The 16,688-nt window shown below is 44.3% G+C and overlaps 1 protein-coding gene across 2 annotated transcripts in view; it reads left to right on the forward strand.

Annotated features, from left to right (window-relative positions):
- Nucleotides 1–16,688, forward strand: part of EPHA8 (EPH receptor A8) — a 77,515-nt gene that overhangs the window by 46,969 nt on the left and 13,858 nt on the right. For both annotated transcript variants that reach the window (XM_075277749.1, XM_075277751.1), the window contains exons 4-5: nucleotides 14,826–14,981; nucleotides 15,452–15,787. In XM_075277749.1, coding sequence (XP_075133850.1) covers nucleotides 14,826–14,981; nucleotides 15,452–15,787 — 492 coding nt within the window. The remainder of the gene's footprint in view (nucleotides 1–14,825; nucleotides 14,982–15,451; nucleotides 15,788–16,688) is intronic.

Here is a 16,688-nt window from a genome sequence, read left to right on the forward strand (position 1 = left end):
TATATATATATATATATATATATATATATATATATTTGAGTTTTATTAAAAAAAAAATTCTATAAAATATGTTTTTATATTGTAAAAGTATTATATATTGTTACATTTGTATCATCCCATAGAATACATTAACGTTACTTTTAATTTTTTTTTTTTTTTTTTTTTGGATTTCCCAAGCAATAAATCCTATGTATCCCCCATATATTGAATATGCTAAGATTAAAAAAAAAAAAAAAAAAAAAAAAATTGATGTGTTATTGAGGCATATTATGGGGTCCTTAAGGGGTTAATATTCATAGAATCTACCAGATTGAAGAAGACAGAGAGGAGAACTGAACAGAAGTGTCCATAGAACAAAGAAGGGAAAATTGTGCAATGTGACCTCAGCCCAGGACTTTATTCTATAGTAAGAAAGTTCTAGAAGCCGAGTAAGAACATGTAGAGCAAGGAACAGACAGAAGGCTCGAAGAATAGAAGGGGGTACAAAGGAAGATCTAGAAGATACAGTGTAGTCACCCGGGGGAGGAACGTCACTACACATCGTGAAGGGAGAAACAAAAAGAATCACAGGAGACAGATCCCAGGCAGTGCATGGAGACTGAAGACTAGATCAGGGATTATATTCCTTGGAGGTGTTTCTAATTAAACATTTTACGCAAATCAATTAAATTCTTGCTTGACCGGGGTGATCCCTTCTCAGGTCTAACACAGTAACACTTAAAGAAGCACTCTGCATCTATAGTGTAGAGTAGACAAGTAGTCAATGAATAATGAACAGGCTCTTATGTATGACTTGTGATAGAATTGCTTTAGTTGATGTACCTGTTATGGGTTCTCTGCCATATTGATTGTTTCGCTCAGATATAGTTCCCATAATGCAGCCTACATTTCCCATCATGACTTTGGCTTGTCACAGAGGAGTATCATCATATGCTAAGGGAAATGTCATCCCTGTCTCCTGCTTTTGATATATTTCTCTCTATCTGCTCTAACAAGCAGGAGGCAGGGAGATCAGTATAAATCTACATAATAGAAATACACTGGAGATTCTGCATACAGCACTCACACAGTATGAACAATGTAAGTCAGGGAAGTTTCATAATTCTGCAACTAAACTTTGTACAAACTCATCTGTTAGAATACGGCTCTTCTGGTCCCTTAGATGAGGTATAAATGAGATCTGCAGAAGTATTTGAGGGACCTACAGAGGAAAAAGGAGGTTGGATGGAGCTGTCACAACTTGTTCCTGTCAGGTTTTGCTTTACATTTCAAGACGATGTCTCAGATATAGTTTTGACTAATTTATCAAACATCATGCAACATTTAATAGATTTGGAGCAAATTCTGCCAACACAGACTGACTTTAAAAATTCCCTTCATGATAAATCTCCTCCAATGTCCTTGTGTAAGGAAATGCCAGAGGTTTAGGGGGAAAGTAATGCAGGTTCTCCACATTTCCACCCGAAATCCATCAGTAATACGCCCCGGATGATATATGTCCTCTTCATCACACCCTTGGCCGACTCCAGGGTAACACATCCCAGGAAGAATTTTGTCAAGAGCTGCGCTCTTCTGGTGCCATGATTGGATTATTATTATGACTCCACCTCTTGGGTCTAGTCGATCATCTTCTGTAGAATCTCTGGAGCCTGGCGGTGACCGGTCAGGACGCGGTTAATGCCTTTTTTGGTTTCCTTTATATGGACAGCAATTATTTCTAATTATCTGCTGAGATGTTTCTCACTTTCCCCACGACGCACGTTCAGAAAATTCTATTTCTATTCGTCGGGCTCCCGTAGGAAACTGGAGTGAGGGAACATTACATTTCCAGACTCATAAAGCTCTCGCCACCCAGGTTCCAACTGTGCAAACGCTGATAGATTGGCGCGCCTGACGGACATCTGACTCCATCCAGTCATTTCGCAGTAGACTGTTGATATAAATGGACGATCTGGGGTCCCAGGGAGACTCTTTAGAGGGTTATTTGTTTGGTCGGCTCTATAATGGGTACTTAGTGGAAAGGTGTCCTCTTCTTCAAACATGAAAATGATGTTTGCCAGGATCGTCGCTGTCTCCCCGGACATCTTTCTGCAGAACTTTATTCAAGGTTAAATGCTGATGGCTGTTATCAAACCTTTCATTAATTATTTCAGCACTAATTATCTGGAAAATATTGACTTAATCCAGGAAGTCGGAACGTGGAGCAGGCTGTCTGCTGTCCGCCAGCTGCCGCCTTTGTGTCTGTAGGCTCCCCGTACTGGGATAATACAGCAACTACTTGACCCAGCAGACAGTCGTCTGATCCATGGCCGGTCGAGACATTATCCTGTAGAACCATCCATCAATTTCCAGCTGTCGCAAAGGGGCTGGATCTCGGTGGGGGGCAATATCCTCAGATATCCCGAGATGGAGGAGTAGATTTGACTTGATCATATTTTTCCCAATTATTCTCTAAAGTGTTGTGTACGCGACCGTGAATTTTATATGCAAAAATACAGACTCCTATATTTCAATGCACCCAAAAACTACCGCCGTATGTCCGCGCTGAATTGAGGAACCGCAAAATGTGGAGTGGTTCCTATACCTGTGCCTACCTGCGGCTCTGTCAATTCATTTTCAATATATGGGTCTGCAGATAACACGCGGATACCAATCCATCCATCATCAGTTACTGAACCTTACATTGCACATGGTCGTCTGCTGGAGGTCTTATATTTACGAAGATCTCTGCACTGGGATAATACGACAGCTACTCTACCCAGCAACGGATCTGATCCATGTACGGTTGAGTTATTATCCCGTAGAACGATCCATCAATTTCCAGATGTTGCACAGGCGCTGGATCTCAATGGCGGCAATGTCCTCCGTTTTCCTGAGACCTGAAAAGTAAAATTGACTTGATCGTATTTTTCCCAATAACATTGATGAACATCCCTACACTGAGGTAGCAACTATTCGACCCTCCATGGCCAGCCGAGATATCCGATAGAAAATCCATCAATTTCCAGATGTTGTACAGGTACTGGAGCTCAGTGGGGGCAAGAAAAGTAAAATTGACTTGATTTTTCCCAATAACATCAATAGTGCAGCAACTATTCGAACCTCCATGGCCAACCGAGATCCTATAGAAAGATCCACCAATTTCCAGCTGTTGGAAATGTGTTGGTTCTCAACGGGGGGCAATATCCTGTGTTTTATTGAGATCAGAAGAGTAGAATTGACTTCCTCTACCCAAAAATTTTGTATGTTGGGGAGGTGCATCTATGACATTAGGAGGAACAAGACACCACTCAACGTCGCCATTGGAAATCTTTCTACCGGTTGATGTGTAGACCTTGTATCTTCCATTCCAATGCTCGGAACAACGCCTTGGGCGGCAGAGGAAACCAAAAACGATATGACATTTCTTTAATGTAAAGATCCCTGTTGGTAGGTATACGCTTTACGCGTTTTGAGGCACTATAGCCTCTTATTCATAGCTCAATTATGAGGCTCCTCTTAGGGTTGAGGGGATATCGTCACTCCCTAGGGAGAGACCACCATATAGGTGTGTGGAGTCTTATTAAGCCATGAGCGCTCCACTGCAAAGGAACATGGGAAGAATATGCAAATTTGACTTCCATGATGTAATTAGGATCAGCCATGAGTGACTCGAAACACGTAAGCACATACCTACTACATGGCTTTTTATATGTAATGCGAAGAAATCGGGTGCATCCATGTCTGGTGTGTAATCCGATGAACACACAGAATAAAACATGTATGATTCTAATTTACAGATGGCAGTGGGATGGGGGGGCCCGAGGAGCTGGGGGGCCCACACATGGTGACGCATTTTGTCTTGTCATTGTATTTTAATATGACTATATAAAGGCAATAAATGTGTATCCCACCATAGGGAAGCGCTGGGGGTCACGTCGAGGTTATTCACTGTATGTGTTCACACGAGATGGAAGCGGCACAAAGGCTTTAGCGCCGATAGAAGCCGGAGATCTGCATATTACTCGCCAGAAATAAACACTTCAGGCCGCGGCGCTTTCTTATGTGCGACACCTACAGAAATGTCATTTTTTTTCCCCAGCAAAAGCCACTTCACCAGAGAGATTTACAAGCCAAGCGGATCTGTTGGAATAAGAAATTAGCACTTTTAATTGTCAGGCGGTGGAGCCGAGATCCAGCTGCTGTCGCTCATGTCGAGGTTTTTATCTGCACGTGGGGAGATAAATCACTTTCTGCAAGCTAATAATCTTTCTATAAATACCGAGGGACTTCAGATTCTCTATAGAAAGAAACAGGAACCTTCGCATCAGCGGGATCGGAGCTATAAACAGGGGCCCCTCCTATCGGGTCATAGTAACAGGCAGGTCACGGGGCCCGGAAGAAGTAAGGTTTATTTTTGTGATGCAGCTGTCAATTTTAATGTGTTTTTTTCGTGTCACGTGATTTCCCGCTCCGGCAGTCTAACGTACCTCCAGAGTTTTCCTCTACAAATTTTTTGCCTCTACTATGGAAAACGCCAGCGACATGCTTCGATTTACAAAAATGTGATGTTTTTGAAATTGCAATATTTCCGATGTAGGTTGCAGAACAGTGTTTGGATGGGATTAGCCAGAATCCCATTTTCTTTGCTGCTCATATTGAATGCAACTTTTTCGCAACGTGAGGTTGTCTGGGGAGTTTAAATTCACTTACCTGATCCAGGAGATGATGATGGACCCAGGGTTCAGGTCTCATCACAACCCTTTGCTCATGTGGTCGGAAGCAGCTCTCCGACACAGGGCGGCTCCACACGCAGGTCCTTCCACCCCCTCCTTCCTTCCATACTATGGGGGTTGGCTGACCATAATAAAAGCCAGAACACATGGGTCCATTATCATCCAGATCAGGGAAGTGAATTTAAACTCCCTGGACAACCCCTTTATCCCTTTCCCAACATTTGCCAGATGTTGGACATTTAAATATGGCGGCTACTCAGGAACTAGGCAGCCTGTAATATAAGTCTAGAGATTTCTCACTACATTAGGGCCCGTGCACACGATGTAACGCGGCGCTCATTCTGACACGTAAACTCGTGTCAGAGTCAGCGCTTCAAAACAGAATCCCATTGACTTCAATGGGTTCCGTTTAATGCGCGTAAGACATTGAAATCAATGGGTTAAAAAGCCTCCCATTGATTTCAACGTGTAGCGTGCACAAGATGGAACCCATTGAACTCAATGAGATCCTGTTTTGAAGTGCTGACTCTGACATGAGTTTACGTGTCAGAATGAGCGCCGCGTTACATTGTGTGTATGGACCCTTATAATGCATTGCATTGTAGTATATTGAATTAGTAATCACCCCCCCCCTTCCCCTCAGGGTGTCTAAAAATAAAAGTCAGGTTAAAAAAAATGTAAAAAGTGAAAATTATAATTACCCCCCATTTCCCTAGAGCACATATAAAAATAAATAAATTGAAATGCATATACACATGTCCAGAAAATTCTAAAAATATTTTTCCTGTATGGTGACCGCCATAGTGGGGGAAAAAAAAATCAAAACCGCTAAATTGCCGGGGTTTTTTTAACAAAAAAAAAAATTAACAAAAAGCAATAAAAACACCAGACATTCCCCAAAATGGTATAAATAAAAAGTACATCTGGTCCCACAAAAAAAGAGGCCATATACAGCCCCGTAGAAATTTGTTAATTTTTTGGCAAAGTTTTGGATTTTTTTTAAGGGGTTAAAATGTACAAAAAAACTATATAAATTTGTTATCCCCGGAATCATACCGACCCACAGAATACAGGTGATGTGTCATTTTGGGAGTGCAATGAATACTGTTAAAACAAAGACCTTAAGAAAGTTCCACAAACGCAGTTTTTTTCCAATATCACCCCATTCTGAAATTTTTTCCAGCTTCCCAGTATATCGTGTGGAATATTAAATGGAACCATTATGAAGTCAAATATGTCCCTCCAAAAATGAAGCGTTCATGCGGTTCTGTGAATAAAAAAAATTAAAAGTTAAGGTTTTTGGAAGGCCTAACTAAAAATTTAATAATGGCTGTGATGGGAAGGCTGTGCCTTTCCGACTGCCAGTTAGGGTTGAGCCGATCTTGAGATTTCAGGATCGATTTTAAAATCTAATTTCCAATCATTTTCCAGCCGATCCCGATCGTGAAATTTGCTCGATGGCCGATCAGGATCCGATCTTTCCCGATCCCAATTGCTCAACCCAATCACACAATCACACCCTCCCATTTGCTAGGTTCTACCTACACTAACAACACATCAGTCATTGTATTGTTATGCAAGCAGGGACACTTTGCTGGGACATTTCGCCTTCCCTCCCCCCAAAAAATTCAAAAAACTAAAAAAACCAAAGACAAATCATAAAAAAAACTAGAAAACAAATCAGATATCGGTACTACTTGTGTCATTTTGACATAAGATTGTTTATCACATCATTTTTTGAGGCCACATTGTTTTTTTACTTGACCCCTTCAGGATCGGGCCAAATCTATTTTTTGCATTTGTGTTTTTTACTCCCCGCCTTCAAAACCCTTTCTTTATTTTTCTGTTCAAAGAGCCATATCAGGGCTTAGTTTTTGTGGGACCTATTGAACTTCCCAATGACCCATTTAGTATTCTGTTTAGTGCACTAGGAAGTTGAAAAATAATTCATAATGGAACTGGAAAAAAATTGCAACTGCACTATTTTCCTATTGGGTTATTTTTATGGCATTTATTTTTTTGTAGATGATGAGGCCATATAGGGCTCACAATCTACATTTTCTCTATACGTATGTCTTTGGAGTGCGGGAGAAAATCCACGCAAACAGGGAGAACACACAAACTCCTTGCAGGTGTTGTCCTTGACAGGATTCCATCCCAGGACTCCAGCGGTGCAAGGCTGCAATGCTAACCACTGAGCCTTACAAAAAGTGGGGGAGGATTTCCAAAAAGGGGTGTGGCCTTGTCAAAAGGGAACAAGGTCAATCCAAAAAAATTTCACTGTGCACTTTATATGCCATTCTCCAATATTCCCACTTGCCAAAAGTTGGCAAGTAAAAGCTATGCGCTGATGGAGCAGAGGTTTTCCATAATGGAGCAGTGCTACAGTGTAAAATATGGTGTAAAACCTCACAAGGTACCAGAGCTTCATGTACTCACAATGACGTTTACTGATTGATAGACATTTCCACCATTATGATCTTTGCCTCCGTTTCAACAGGAGTTGAGGTTGTCATGGCCCCTCCCACTTGACCGTTTTCTTCACACAGTATATGAGTCTGGACATCTGTGGCTTGCTACGTTTCCCCGCTGTCTCTTGTCTTGTAATACAACAGCGCTGACAATAAATGAAGAGAAATCCACAATTTGCCTTCGTTTTATAATCTTCCCTAACCTTCCATGTTAATGAGCTAATTAACTTTTGCCTTAATTACTTTGGCTTCATTTTAATGACTTAGCTGTGGGAACACCTTCCAATCTGCAGCAATCTCGCCCGTCTTGCATTCACAGAACAGTAATCGTATAGCTGTAAGGAACAATAGGCTAATGCCGGTAAATTGAGGGTAAGACACATACGTGGCCAGAACCGGCAGATCACACGCCAACCACACGTGTGTTGGGCCTTTACAGATCACAGAGACAATGACCTCTTCAATGACAAGTGAGCAAAGAGCCGGCTATGATAGAGGTGCCCATGGATAGGAGATGAGCGCTCTGACACCACAGATTATTGCCCTCAATGAGTGAATTGGGGGGTAATTGATGTGTTCACATAGTTCCCTGCACCTACATTGGTGAGGTATAGGTGTCATCAGATGACTTTTTGCGACAAGCGTATTTATAAGATTACCTGGCGAATGTGTGGATGGAGGGGAAGATGGGGACTATTCCCCTTGAGAAAATGCCAAGATAAGAATTAGTATGGAGATGTATAAGCACAATATACTACTATTGTCTCTATGGTATGTACCGAGCTGAACCTTGGTGTGTAAGCTTCATGTAGGTCCTCAACATATATCCTTCATGTAGGAGCTTAGCACATAACCTCCAATGATGGTCTTCAACATATAACCCCATGTAGGTCCTCAATGTATAACCTTCATGTAGGACTTGAGCACATATCCTCCATGCAGGACCTCAGCACAGGACCTCATGTAGGACCCTAGAACCAAATCTCTGCAGATAATCTTCATATAGAACCACAACACATAACCTCCATGTAGTACATCAACACATAAACTCCATTCAGGACCTCAGCACATAATCTCCATGTATGACCTCAACACATAACCTCCATGTAGGACCTCAGCACATAACCTCCATTCAGAACCTCAGCACATAACCTCCATTCAGGCATACCTCCCAACTTTTGAAGAACCGAAAGAGAGACAAAATGTGCGGCGCGCTATGCATGCCGCGGCAAATTTAGCCCCACCCACTTTGTGTTGACTCCGCCCACTCGTTAATTTTTCATGTGCCCGCACACAGTATAATCCTCCTACAGTCACCCATAAATTATATGTCCCCCCTCTATCTCTCCCCCAGTTTCATATACACCCTTCATCTGCCCCCAGTTTCATGTCCCTCTTCCATCTCTGCCCCCAGATTCCTGTCCTCTCCATCTCTGCCCCCAGATTCATGTCCCTCTTCCATCTCTGCCCCCAGATTCATGTCCTCTCCATCTCTGCCCCCAGATTCATGTCCCTCTTCCATCTCTGCCCCCAGATTCATGTCCCTCTTCCATCTCTGCCCCCAGATTCATGTCCTCTCCATCTCTGACCCCAGATTCATGTCCCCACATCTCTGCCCCCAGATTCATGTCCCACATCTCTGCCCCCAGATTCATGTCCCTCCATCTCTGCCCCCAGATTCATGTCCCTCCATCTCTGCCCCCAGATTCATGTCCCCCATCTCTGCCCCCAGATTCATGTCCCCCATCTCTGCCCTCAGATTCATGTCCTCTCCATCTCTGCCCTCAGATTCATGTCCCCTCCATCTCTGCCCCCAGATTCATGTCCTCTCCATCTCTGCCCCCAGATTCATGTCCCCCATCTCTGCCCCCAGATTCATGTCCCCCATCTCTGCCCTCAGATTCATGTCCTCTCCATCTCTGCCCTCAGATTCATGTCCCCTCCATCTCTGCCCCCAGATTCATGTCCCCACATCTCTGCCCCCAGTTTCATGTCCACTCCATCTCTGCCCCCAGATTCATGTCCCCACATCTCTGCCCCCAGATTCATGTCCCTCCATCTCTGCCCCCAGATTCATGTCCCCACATCTCTGCCCCCAGTTTCATGTCCCTCCATCTCTGCCCCCAGATTCATGTCCCCTCCATCTCTGCCCCCAGATTCATGTCCCCACATCTCTGCCCCCAGATTCATGTCCTCTCCATCTCTGCCCCCAGTGTCATGCCGTCCTCTCCATCTCTGCCCCCAGATTCACGTTCCTCCTCCACATTAAACTTACCTTCTCCTCCGCTCCCTCGCCGCTCTCTGCCCGCCTCTCTCGCTGACACATGCGGCTGAAGGAAGGAGCTGACAAAGGTCAGCTCCTGGCTTCGCCGCTGCCCGCCTCTCTCCCTGACACGTGTGGCTGAAGCTGCTCGCGTGCTCGCTTCGCCGCTGCGTCTCTCTCTCTCTCGCTGACACATGCGGCTGAAGCGAGGAGCTGACCTGTGTCAGCTCCTCGCTTAGCTGCTGCCGCCGGCTCCTGGCTTGTACATCGCGTCTACAAGCCAGGAGCCGGCGGCAGCAGCGAAGCGAGGAGCTGACACAGGTCAGCTCCTCGCTTCAGCCGCATGTGTCAGCGAGAGAGAGAGAGACGCAGCGGCGAAGCGAGCACGCGAGCAGCTTCAGCCGCACGTGTCAGGGAGAGAGGCGGGCAGCGGCGAAGCCAGGAGCTGACCTTTGTCAGCTCCTTCCTTCAGCCGCATGTGTCAGCGAGAGAGGCGGGCAGAGAGCGGCGAGGGAGCGGAGGAGAAGGTAAGTTTAATGTGGAGGAGGAACGTGAATCTGGGGGCAGAGATGGAGAGGACGGCATGACACTGGGGGCAGAGATGGAGAGGACATGAATCTGGGGGCAGAGATGTGGGGACATGAATCTGGGGGCAGAGATGGAGGGGACATGAATCTGGGTCAGCTCCTTGCTTCAGCCGCGTATGTGTTCAACTCAGATGTGCGTCCTCTGGACGCAGATCTGAGTTGAAATCGGGACATACCTCCCTCCAACCGGGACCGCGGGACATGTCACCCAAATCGGGACTGTCCCGCGGAAATCGGGACGGTTGGGAGGTATGATTCAGGACCTCATCACATAACCTCCATTCAGGACCTCAGCACATAACCTCCATTCAGGACCTCAGCACATAACCTCCATTCAGGACCTCAGCACATAACCTCCATGTAGGACCTCAGCACATAGTCTCCATGTATGACCTCAACACATAACCTCCATGTAGGACCTCAGCACATAACCTCCATGTAGGACCTCAGCACATAACCTCCATGTAGGACCTCAGCACATAACCTCCATGTAGGACCTCAGCACATAACCTCCATGTAGGACCTCAGCACATAACCTCCATTCAGGGCCTCAGCACATAACCTCCATTCAGGGCCTCAGCACATAACCTCCATTCAGGGCCTCAGCACATAACCTCCATTCAGGACCTCAGCACATAACCTCCATTCAGGACCTCAGCACATAGTCTCCATGTATGACCTCAACACATAACTTCTATGTAGAGGACCTTAGCACATAACTGCCATGTAGGACATATGTGCAGGACCTTAGCACATGTAGAACCTCACCATGTAACCTTCATGTAAAACCTTAGCACATGACCTGGCTTAACACATAACCTCCATGTAGGATTTCCAAAAAAGAACTTCAACAGAGGACCTGTTGACATTACCTCTTTGTAGGACCTCAGCAAATAACCTCAATGTGGGTCATTAGCACATCATAGAACTATGAAATAGGGCCACACTACATACTATACACACAATCCATATAGGACCTCAGAATATCAAATTCATATAGAGTCATACAACATATTCTACGTAAAAGACTTAAGCACATAACCGCTATATAAGAACTGAGCACATAACCTTCATATAGGACCTCAGCGCATAACGTCCATGTAGGACCTCAGCACATAACCTCCATGTAGGACCTCCACACAAAACTTCTATTTAGAGGACCTTAGCACATAACTGCCATTTAGGACCTCAGCACATAACCTCCATGTAGGACCTCAGCATATAACCTCCATGTAGGACCTCAGCACATAACCTCCATGTAGGACCTCAGCATATAACCTCCATGTAGGACCTCAGCATATAACCTCCATGTAGGACCTCAGCACATAACCTCCATGTAGGACCTCATCATATAACCTCCATGTAGGACCTCATCATATAACCTCCATGTAGGACCTCACCTCAGCATATAACCTCTATGTAGGACCTCAGCACATAACCTCCATGTAGGACCTCAGCATATAACCTCCATGTAGGACCTCAGCATATAACCTCCATGTAGGACCTCAGCATATAACCTCCATGTAGGACCTCGGCACATAGTCTCCATGTATGACCTCAGCACATAACCTCCATGTAGGACCTCAGCATATAACCTCCATGTAGGACCTCACCTCACCATATAACCTCTATGTAGGACCTCAGCACATGACCTCCATGTAGGACCTCAGCACACAACCTCCATGTAGGACCTTAGCATATAACCTCCATGTAGGACCTCAGCACATAACCTCTATGTAGGACCTCAGTACATAACCTCCATGTAAGACATTAGCATATAACCTCCATGTAGGACCTCAGCACATAACCTCTATGTAGGACCTCAGTACATAACCTCCATGTAGGACATTAGCATATAACCTCCATGTAGGACCTCAGCACATAACCTCTATGTAGGACCTCAGCACATAACCTCCATGTAGGACCTTAGCACATAACCTCCATGTAGGACCTTAGCATATAACCTCCATGTAGGACCTTAGCACATAACCTCTATGTAGGACCTCAGCACATAACCTCTATTTAGGACCTCAGCACATAACCTCCATGTAGGACCTTAGCAAATAACCTCCATGTAGGACCTTAGCACATAACCTCCATGTAGGACCTTAGCACATAACCTCCATGTAGGACCTTAGCATATAACCTCCATGTAGGACCTTAGCACATAACCTCTATGTAGGACCTCAGTACATAACCTCTATGTAGGACCTCAGCATATAACCTCCATGTAGGACCTCAGCATATATCCTCCATGTAGGACCTCAGCACATAACCTCCATGTAGGACCTCAGCACATAACCTCCATGTAGGACCTCAGCATATAACCTCCATGTAGGACCTCAGCATATAACCTCTATGTAGGACCTCAGCACATGACCTCTATGTAGGACCTTAGCATATAACCTCCATGTAGGACCTCAGCACATAACCTCCATGTAGGACCTCAGCACATAACCTCCATTTAGGACCTCATAACCTGCCTATGGAATGCTAACACATATTCTTCATATAGAGACTTCTTTTATACTCTGCTCATTTATACTTGTTACCTTGTCAGTATAAACTGCTGGCTTGGAAGTTCTATTCATGATTGTCAGTGTTCTTGTTGCTCTACGCCATCTTTCCGGGGCCTATCCAGAGTATAATGGAGCTGTCAATCCTCTCCACCTACCATTCTAATGAGGTTACTTGCAGCAGCGCAGTAAACTGAGACAGCTTTACTGTCTCATTCAGCAGCTTTATCTCTCTGTGATCACTGCTAAAGAAAGACAAGATTATGTATTCAATAATATATTATTTTAATGGCCTAGTAGAACGGTTTTCCATGAATATTTACTTAAAATATCCAGATTTCAGCTGTTTAACCCTTTAAATGCCACAGTCAATAGCAACAGCAGCATCTAAAGGGTGCCCCGCAATGAAATCTCCTGCATCGCCCCCCTCCTCCTCTATTATTAAGTGCTGCGTATCTGCGAACAGCCAGAATGTGTTACACTACATTAGAGCAGACAATCGTGCAGTCTATTTCCCATCTGGCACGGAAAAGTTAAGTAAAATAAAATGTTTAATATATTTCTAAAAATCACAATTTTTCTGTGTGAAAAGTTTAAATATGTGAAAAATAAGTCAAATCAATTAAAAAAAAAAAAAAAATACGTATTTGGTATCACTGCCTCCATAATGGCCTGTACTATAGGGCTAGCTTGCTTTATTGTGGAGAAATTAGCAAAAAATAAAAACCGAAGTGCGGTCCAAAAACTGCAAAATGTTGCCATTGAAAAATAGAACTGAAGAGGCAAAAACCAAGTGCCATAACACTTAATATTAATTGAAAAATTACAAATTATGGTTTTCAGAATGCCACAGCAAAAATTAAAAGAAAAAACCCCACAGTGTCTGAATAATACATTTAGGCTAAGGCCCCACGTTGCGGAAACACTTTCTTTGTTGCATTTTTTTTAAGCCAAATCCAGGAGTGGATTGATCAGAAGGTAGAAGTATAAGAACTTCCTATATATTTCCCATTCCTCTTGTAGCCATTCTTGGCTTTGGCTCAAAAACCGCAGCAAAATCTGCAACAAAAAAAGCTGCACTCCCGCAACTTGGAGCCTCAGCCTTAAGTGATACTGTAGACCACCAGGAGGAATATTAACTATAGGGCAGCATTTTTTTGTTCTTTGCTCTCTCTTTGTATGTCTTGGTTCATGACGGTCTATATTCCGGCATGGTGAGACTGAGGCTTTGTTTGCCACTGATATTCACTACAAAATTTTGACATTGTATGGTGGCAATGACATTGTATAGCAGTTTTATTTATTTGACACAAACTTATAAGTTACAAGTGTGATTATTAGGACAGTATTATATGGGGTTTATTACATGATACTCCATGTGTTATAGTGGTGGGTGCCACCAGAAGAAAACCTATAAAAGTTGAATATTCACAATTATTTTGTGGCCACGTTTGTCTTGACTTACAAGTTCCACTACCAAGACCACTTCACCTTAAAGGGATTCTATCATTCAGACGACATTTTTTTCTAAGTACCACGTCGGAATAGCAATTCTTCCTCCAGGCTATTCTTTTCCTACCTTTCGTTGTCTTCTCCGTGCCGCCGTTCGCCTACAATCCCGGTTCTTGTCGGTATGTAAATTAGCTCTCTTGCAGCACTGGGGGCGGGCCCCAGCGCTCAGACAGCACTGGGGGCGGCCCCAATGCTGCGAGAGAACTCTCTCCAGCACTGCCTCCATCTTTGTCAGGAACGGCCTCTTCATTCTCATCTTCTGGCGGTGTTTTCTTACTTCTAGGCCTTGGGCAGAGCAGACTGTGCATGCCCACAGGCCCCGAGAAAATGGCTGCTTACAATACTATGAAAGCGACCATTTTCTCGTGGGCAATGGGCATACGCAGTCTGCTCTGCCCAAGGCCGGAAGCCTTAGAAGTTACAAGCCACCGCCAGAAGAAGAAGCTGAAGATGACATTGCTGAAGAAGAGGAGGCGGCACTGGAGAGAGTTCTCTCGCAGCATTGGGGCCACCCCCAGTGCTGTCGGAGCGCTGGGACCCACCCCCAGTACTGACAGAGAGCTAATTTACATACCGACAAGAACCGGGATTGTAGGCGAATGGCGGCACGGAGAAGACAACGAAAGGTAGGAGAAGAATAGCCTTTCTTAAGGCTATTCCGACATGGTACTTAGAAAAATTTTGTCTAAATGATAGGATCCCTTTAACTTGTATTTGATATTTTTCATTAGATTTTTTTTTATATCTTTATTGTCTTGCAGCTTGTGATCTTGGATATTATAAGTCTTCACCAGGAGATCAGCTGTGCTCAAAGTGCCCGCCATTTAGTCATTCAGACACCTTGGCTTCCCAGATGTGTGAATGTGATACCAACTATTACCGATCTGCTGCCGATCCACCTTCCACAGCCTGCACACGTGAGTATAAGATAAGACAAGAAGCCCGGCCTTAGACTGAGGTCCTCCAGGATTACGTCAAGATAAGCTTAAAGACTTCTCATCTTCCTAGTGGACCCACATAGCAATTTTGGTGGAGATTGCAGGTTTGGGAGCTCTTGACCTTATAGTGGGACCTCTTACGAGAAGCAGGTCTGACTGTTCACATGATGGAAATTGGAGAGGAATCTGAAGAGAACATCCATTGTAAAGTCCTCTCCAAAAACTGGCCATGTGGAACCTGCAGCAGAAAGCAAAATATACACTGAAACTAATGGATCACGAGGTGTTACGGAAACCACAGCAAACTTAATATGAATCCTTCATTTTTGGGCCATTTTTGGAGAGGATTTTAAGGTAGAAGACCATTTCAAATTCCTCTCCGAATTCCACCATGTCTAATGGTGGTGTTCGTGATCACTGTTGACCCTTTTTCTATGTTTTCCTGCCAGGTCCACCTTCTGCTCCAGTCAATCTTATCTCCAGTGTTAATGGCACCACAGTAACCTTGGAGTGGAACCCACCAAGGGACACAGGTGGGCGCAGAGATGTCACATACAATGTCATTTGCCGGCGCTGTGCTTGGGATGCGGGTCAATGTGAGCCCTGTGGGGGAGGTGTTCGTTACACCCCCCAGCAGATGAGCCTCGCAAAGACCTCCCTTACAGTGGCAAATCTCCAGGCCCACATGAACTATACCTTCTGGGTGGAGGCCGTCAACGGGGTGTCCGACTTTAGCTTGGAGCAACGGATGTTCTCCACAGTGAATATAACTACGAACCAGGCAGGTAGGACCCTCTGCAAAACCCGTGTGTTCTGTAACTGGGGCCATGATGTTCTGTAGTATAACCAAAGTGTAATATCATTATTATCATCCTCATCCCAGCTTGTCTAGATATCAACATGGCTTTATGCTATTCCTCAGGTTGAAAGTTGTTAGGGTGTTTGAAGTGAATGCATCGGATCCCTTGAAATGGCTCTAAAAATAAGGATAAACATTCAAAAAAATTGATGTTATAATGTGTAGTAGAAATATAGAAATATGGGGCAAAAGAAAGGTCAAGGGTTGTCTCCAAAGAGGCCTTCAAAAACACTAGGAAAACTAATAAATTCCTTGAAGTACTCCAGCAGATCCACAGACAAAGAGACCGAGACAAGATGTCACAGAGACAAACACATATAGGTTCAATCTCCAAGAATCCAGAACTAGATATCACACCTCTACTCCAGAACATGAACCTCAGAAAGATGTTATATACAATGATTATTACATTCTTAAATAATAGTAAAAATGCTAGTCCTCATATCAGTAATAAGTGACGTGACAATACCGAGAAAGGAGATGTAGAAAGGGAGTGCTTGAGGGAGTCATTGAGGAAAAGGAGTTATTGATGGAGAACAGTCAAGAAGGAGTCATTGAGGAAGAGGAATCATTGATTGAGAGTAGTCGTGGAGGTCAAGCAGTCATTGATGGAGAGTGGTCGCTGAAGTCAAGGACTCATTGAGGAAGAGGAGTCATTTATGGAGAGTGGTCGCAGAGGTCAAGGACTCATTGATGGAGAGTAGTCACTGCAGGGGAGTAATTGATGGAGACTTGTCAGTCATGAAGAGTCATTGAGGGTGAATAAACACTAAGCAAGAAGAGCCATTGATGAACAGTTGTTTCTATGGGAAAGCAGTCACTGATGG

The sequence above is a fragment of the Leptodactylus fuscus genome, chromosome 6, assembly GCF_031893055.1.
Source record: "Leptodactylus fuscus isolate aLepFus1 chromosome 6, aLepFus1.hap2, whole genome shotgun sequence".
NCBI lineage: Eukaryota > Metazoa > Chordata > Amphibia > Anura > Leptodactylidae > Leptodactylus > Leptodactylus fuscus.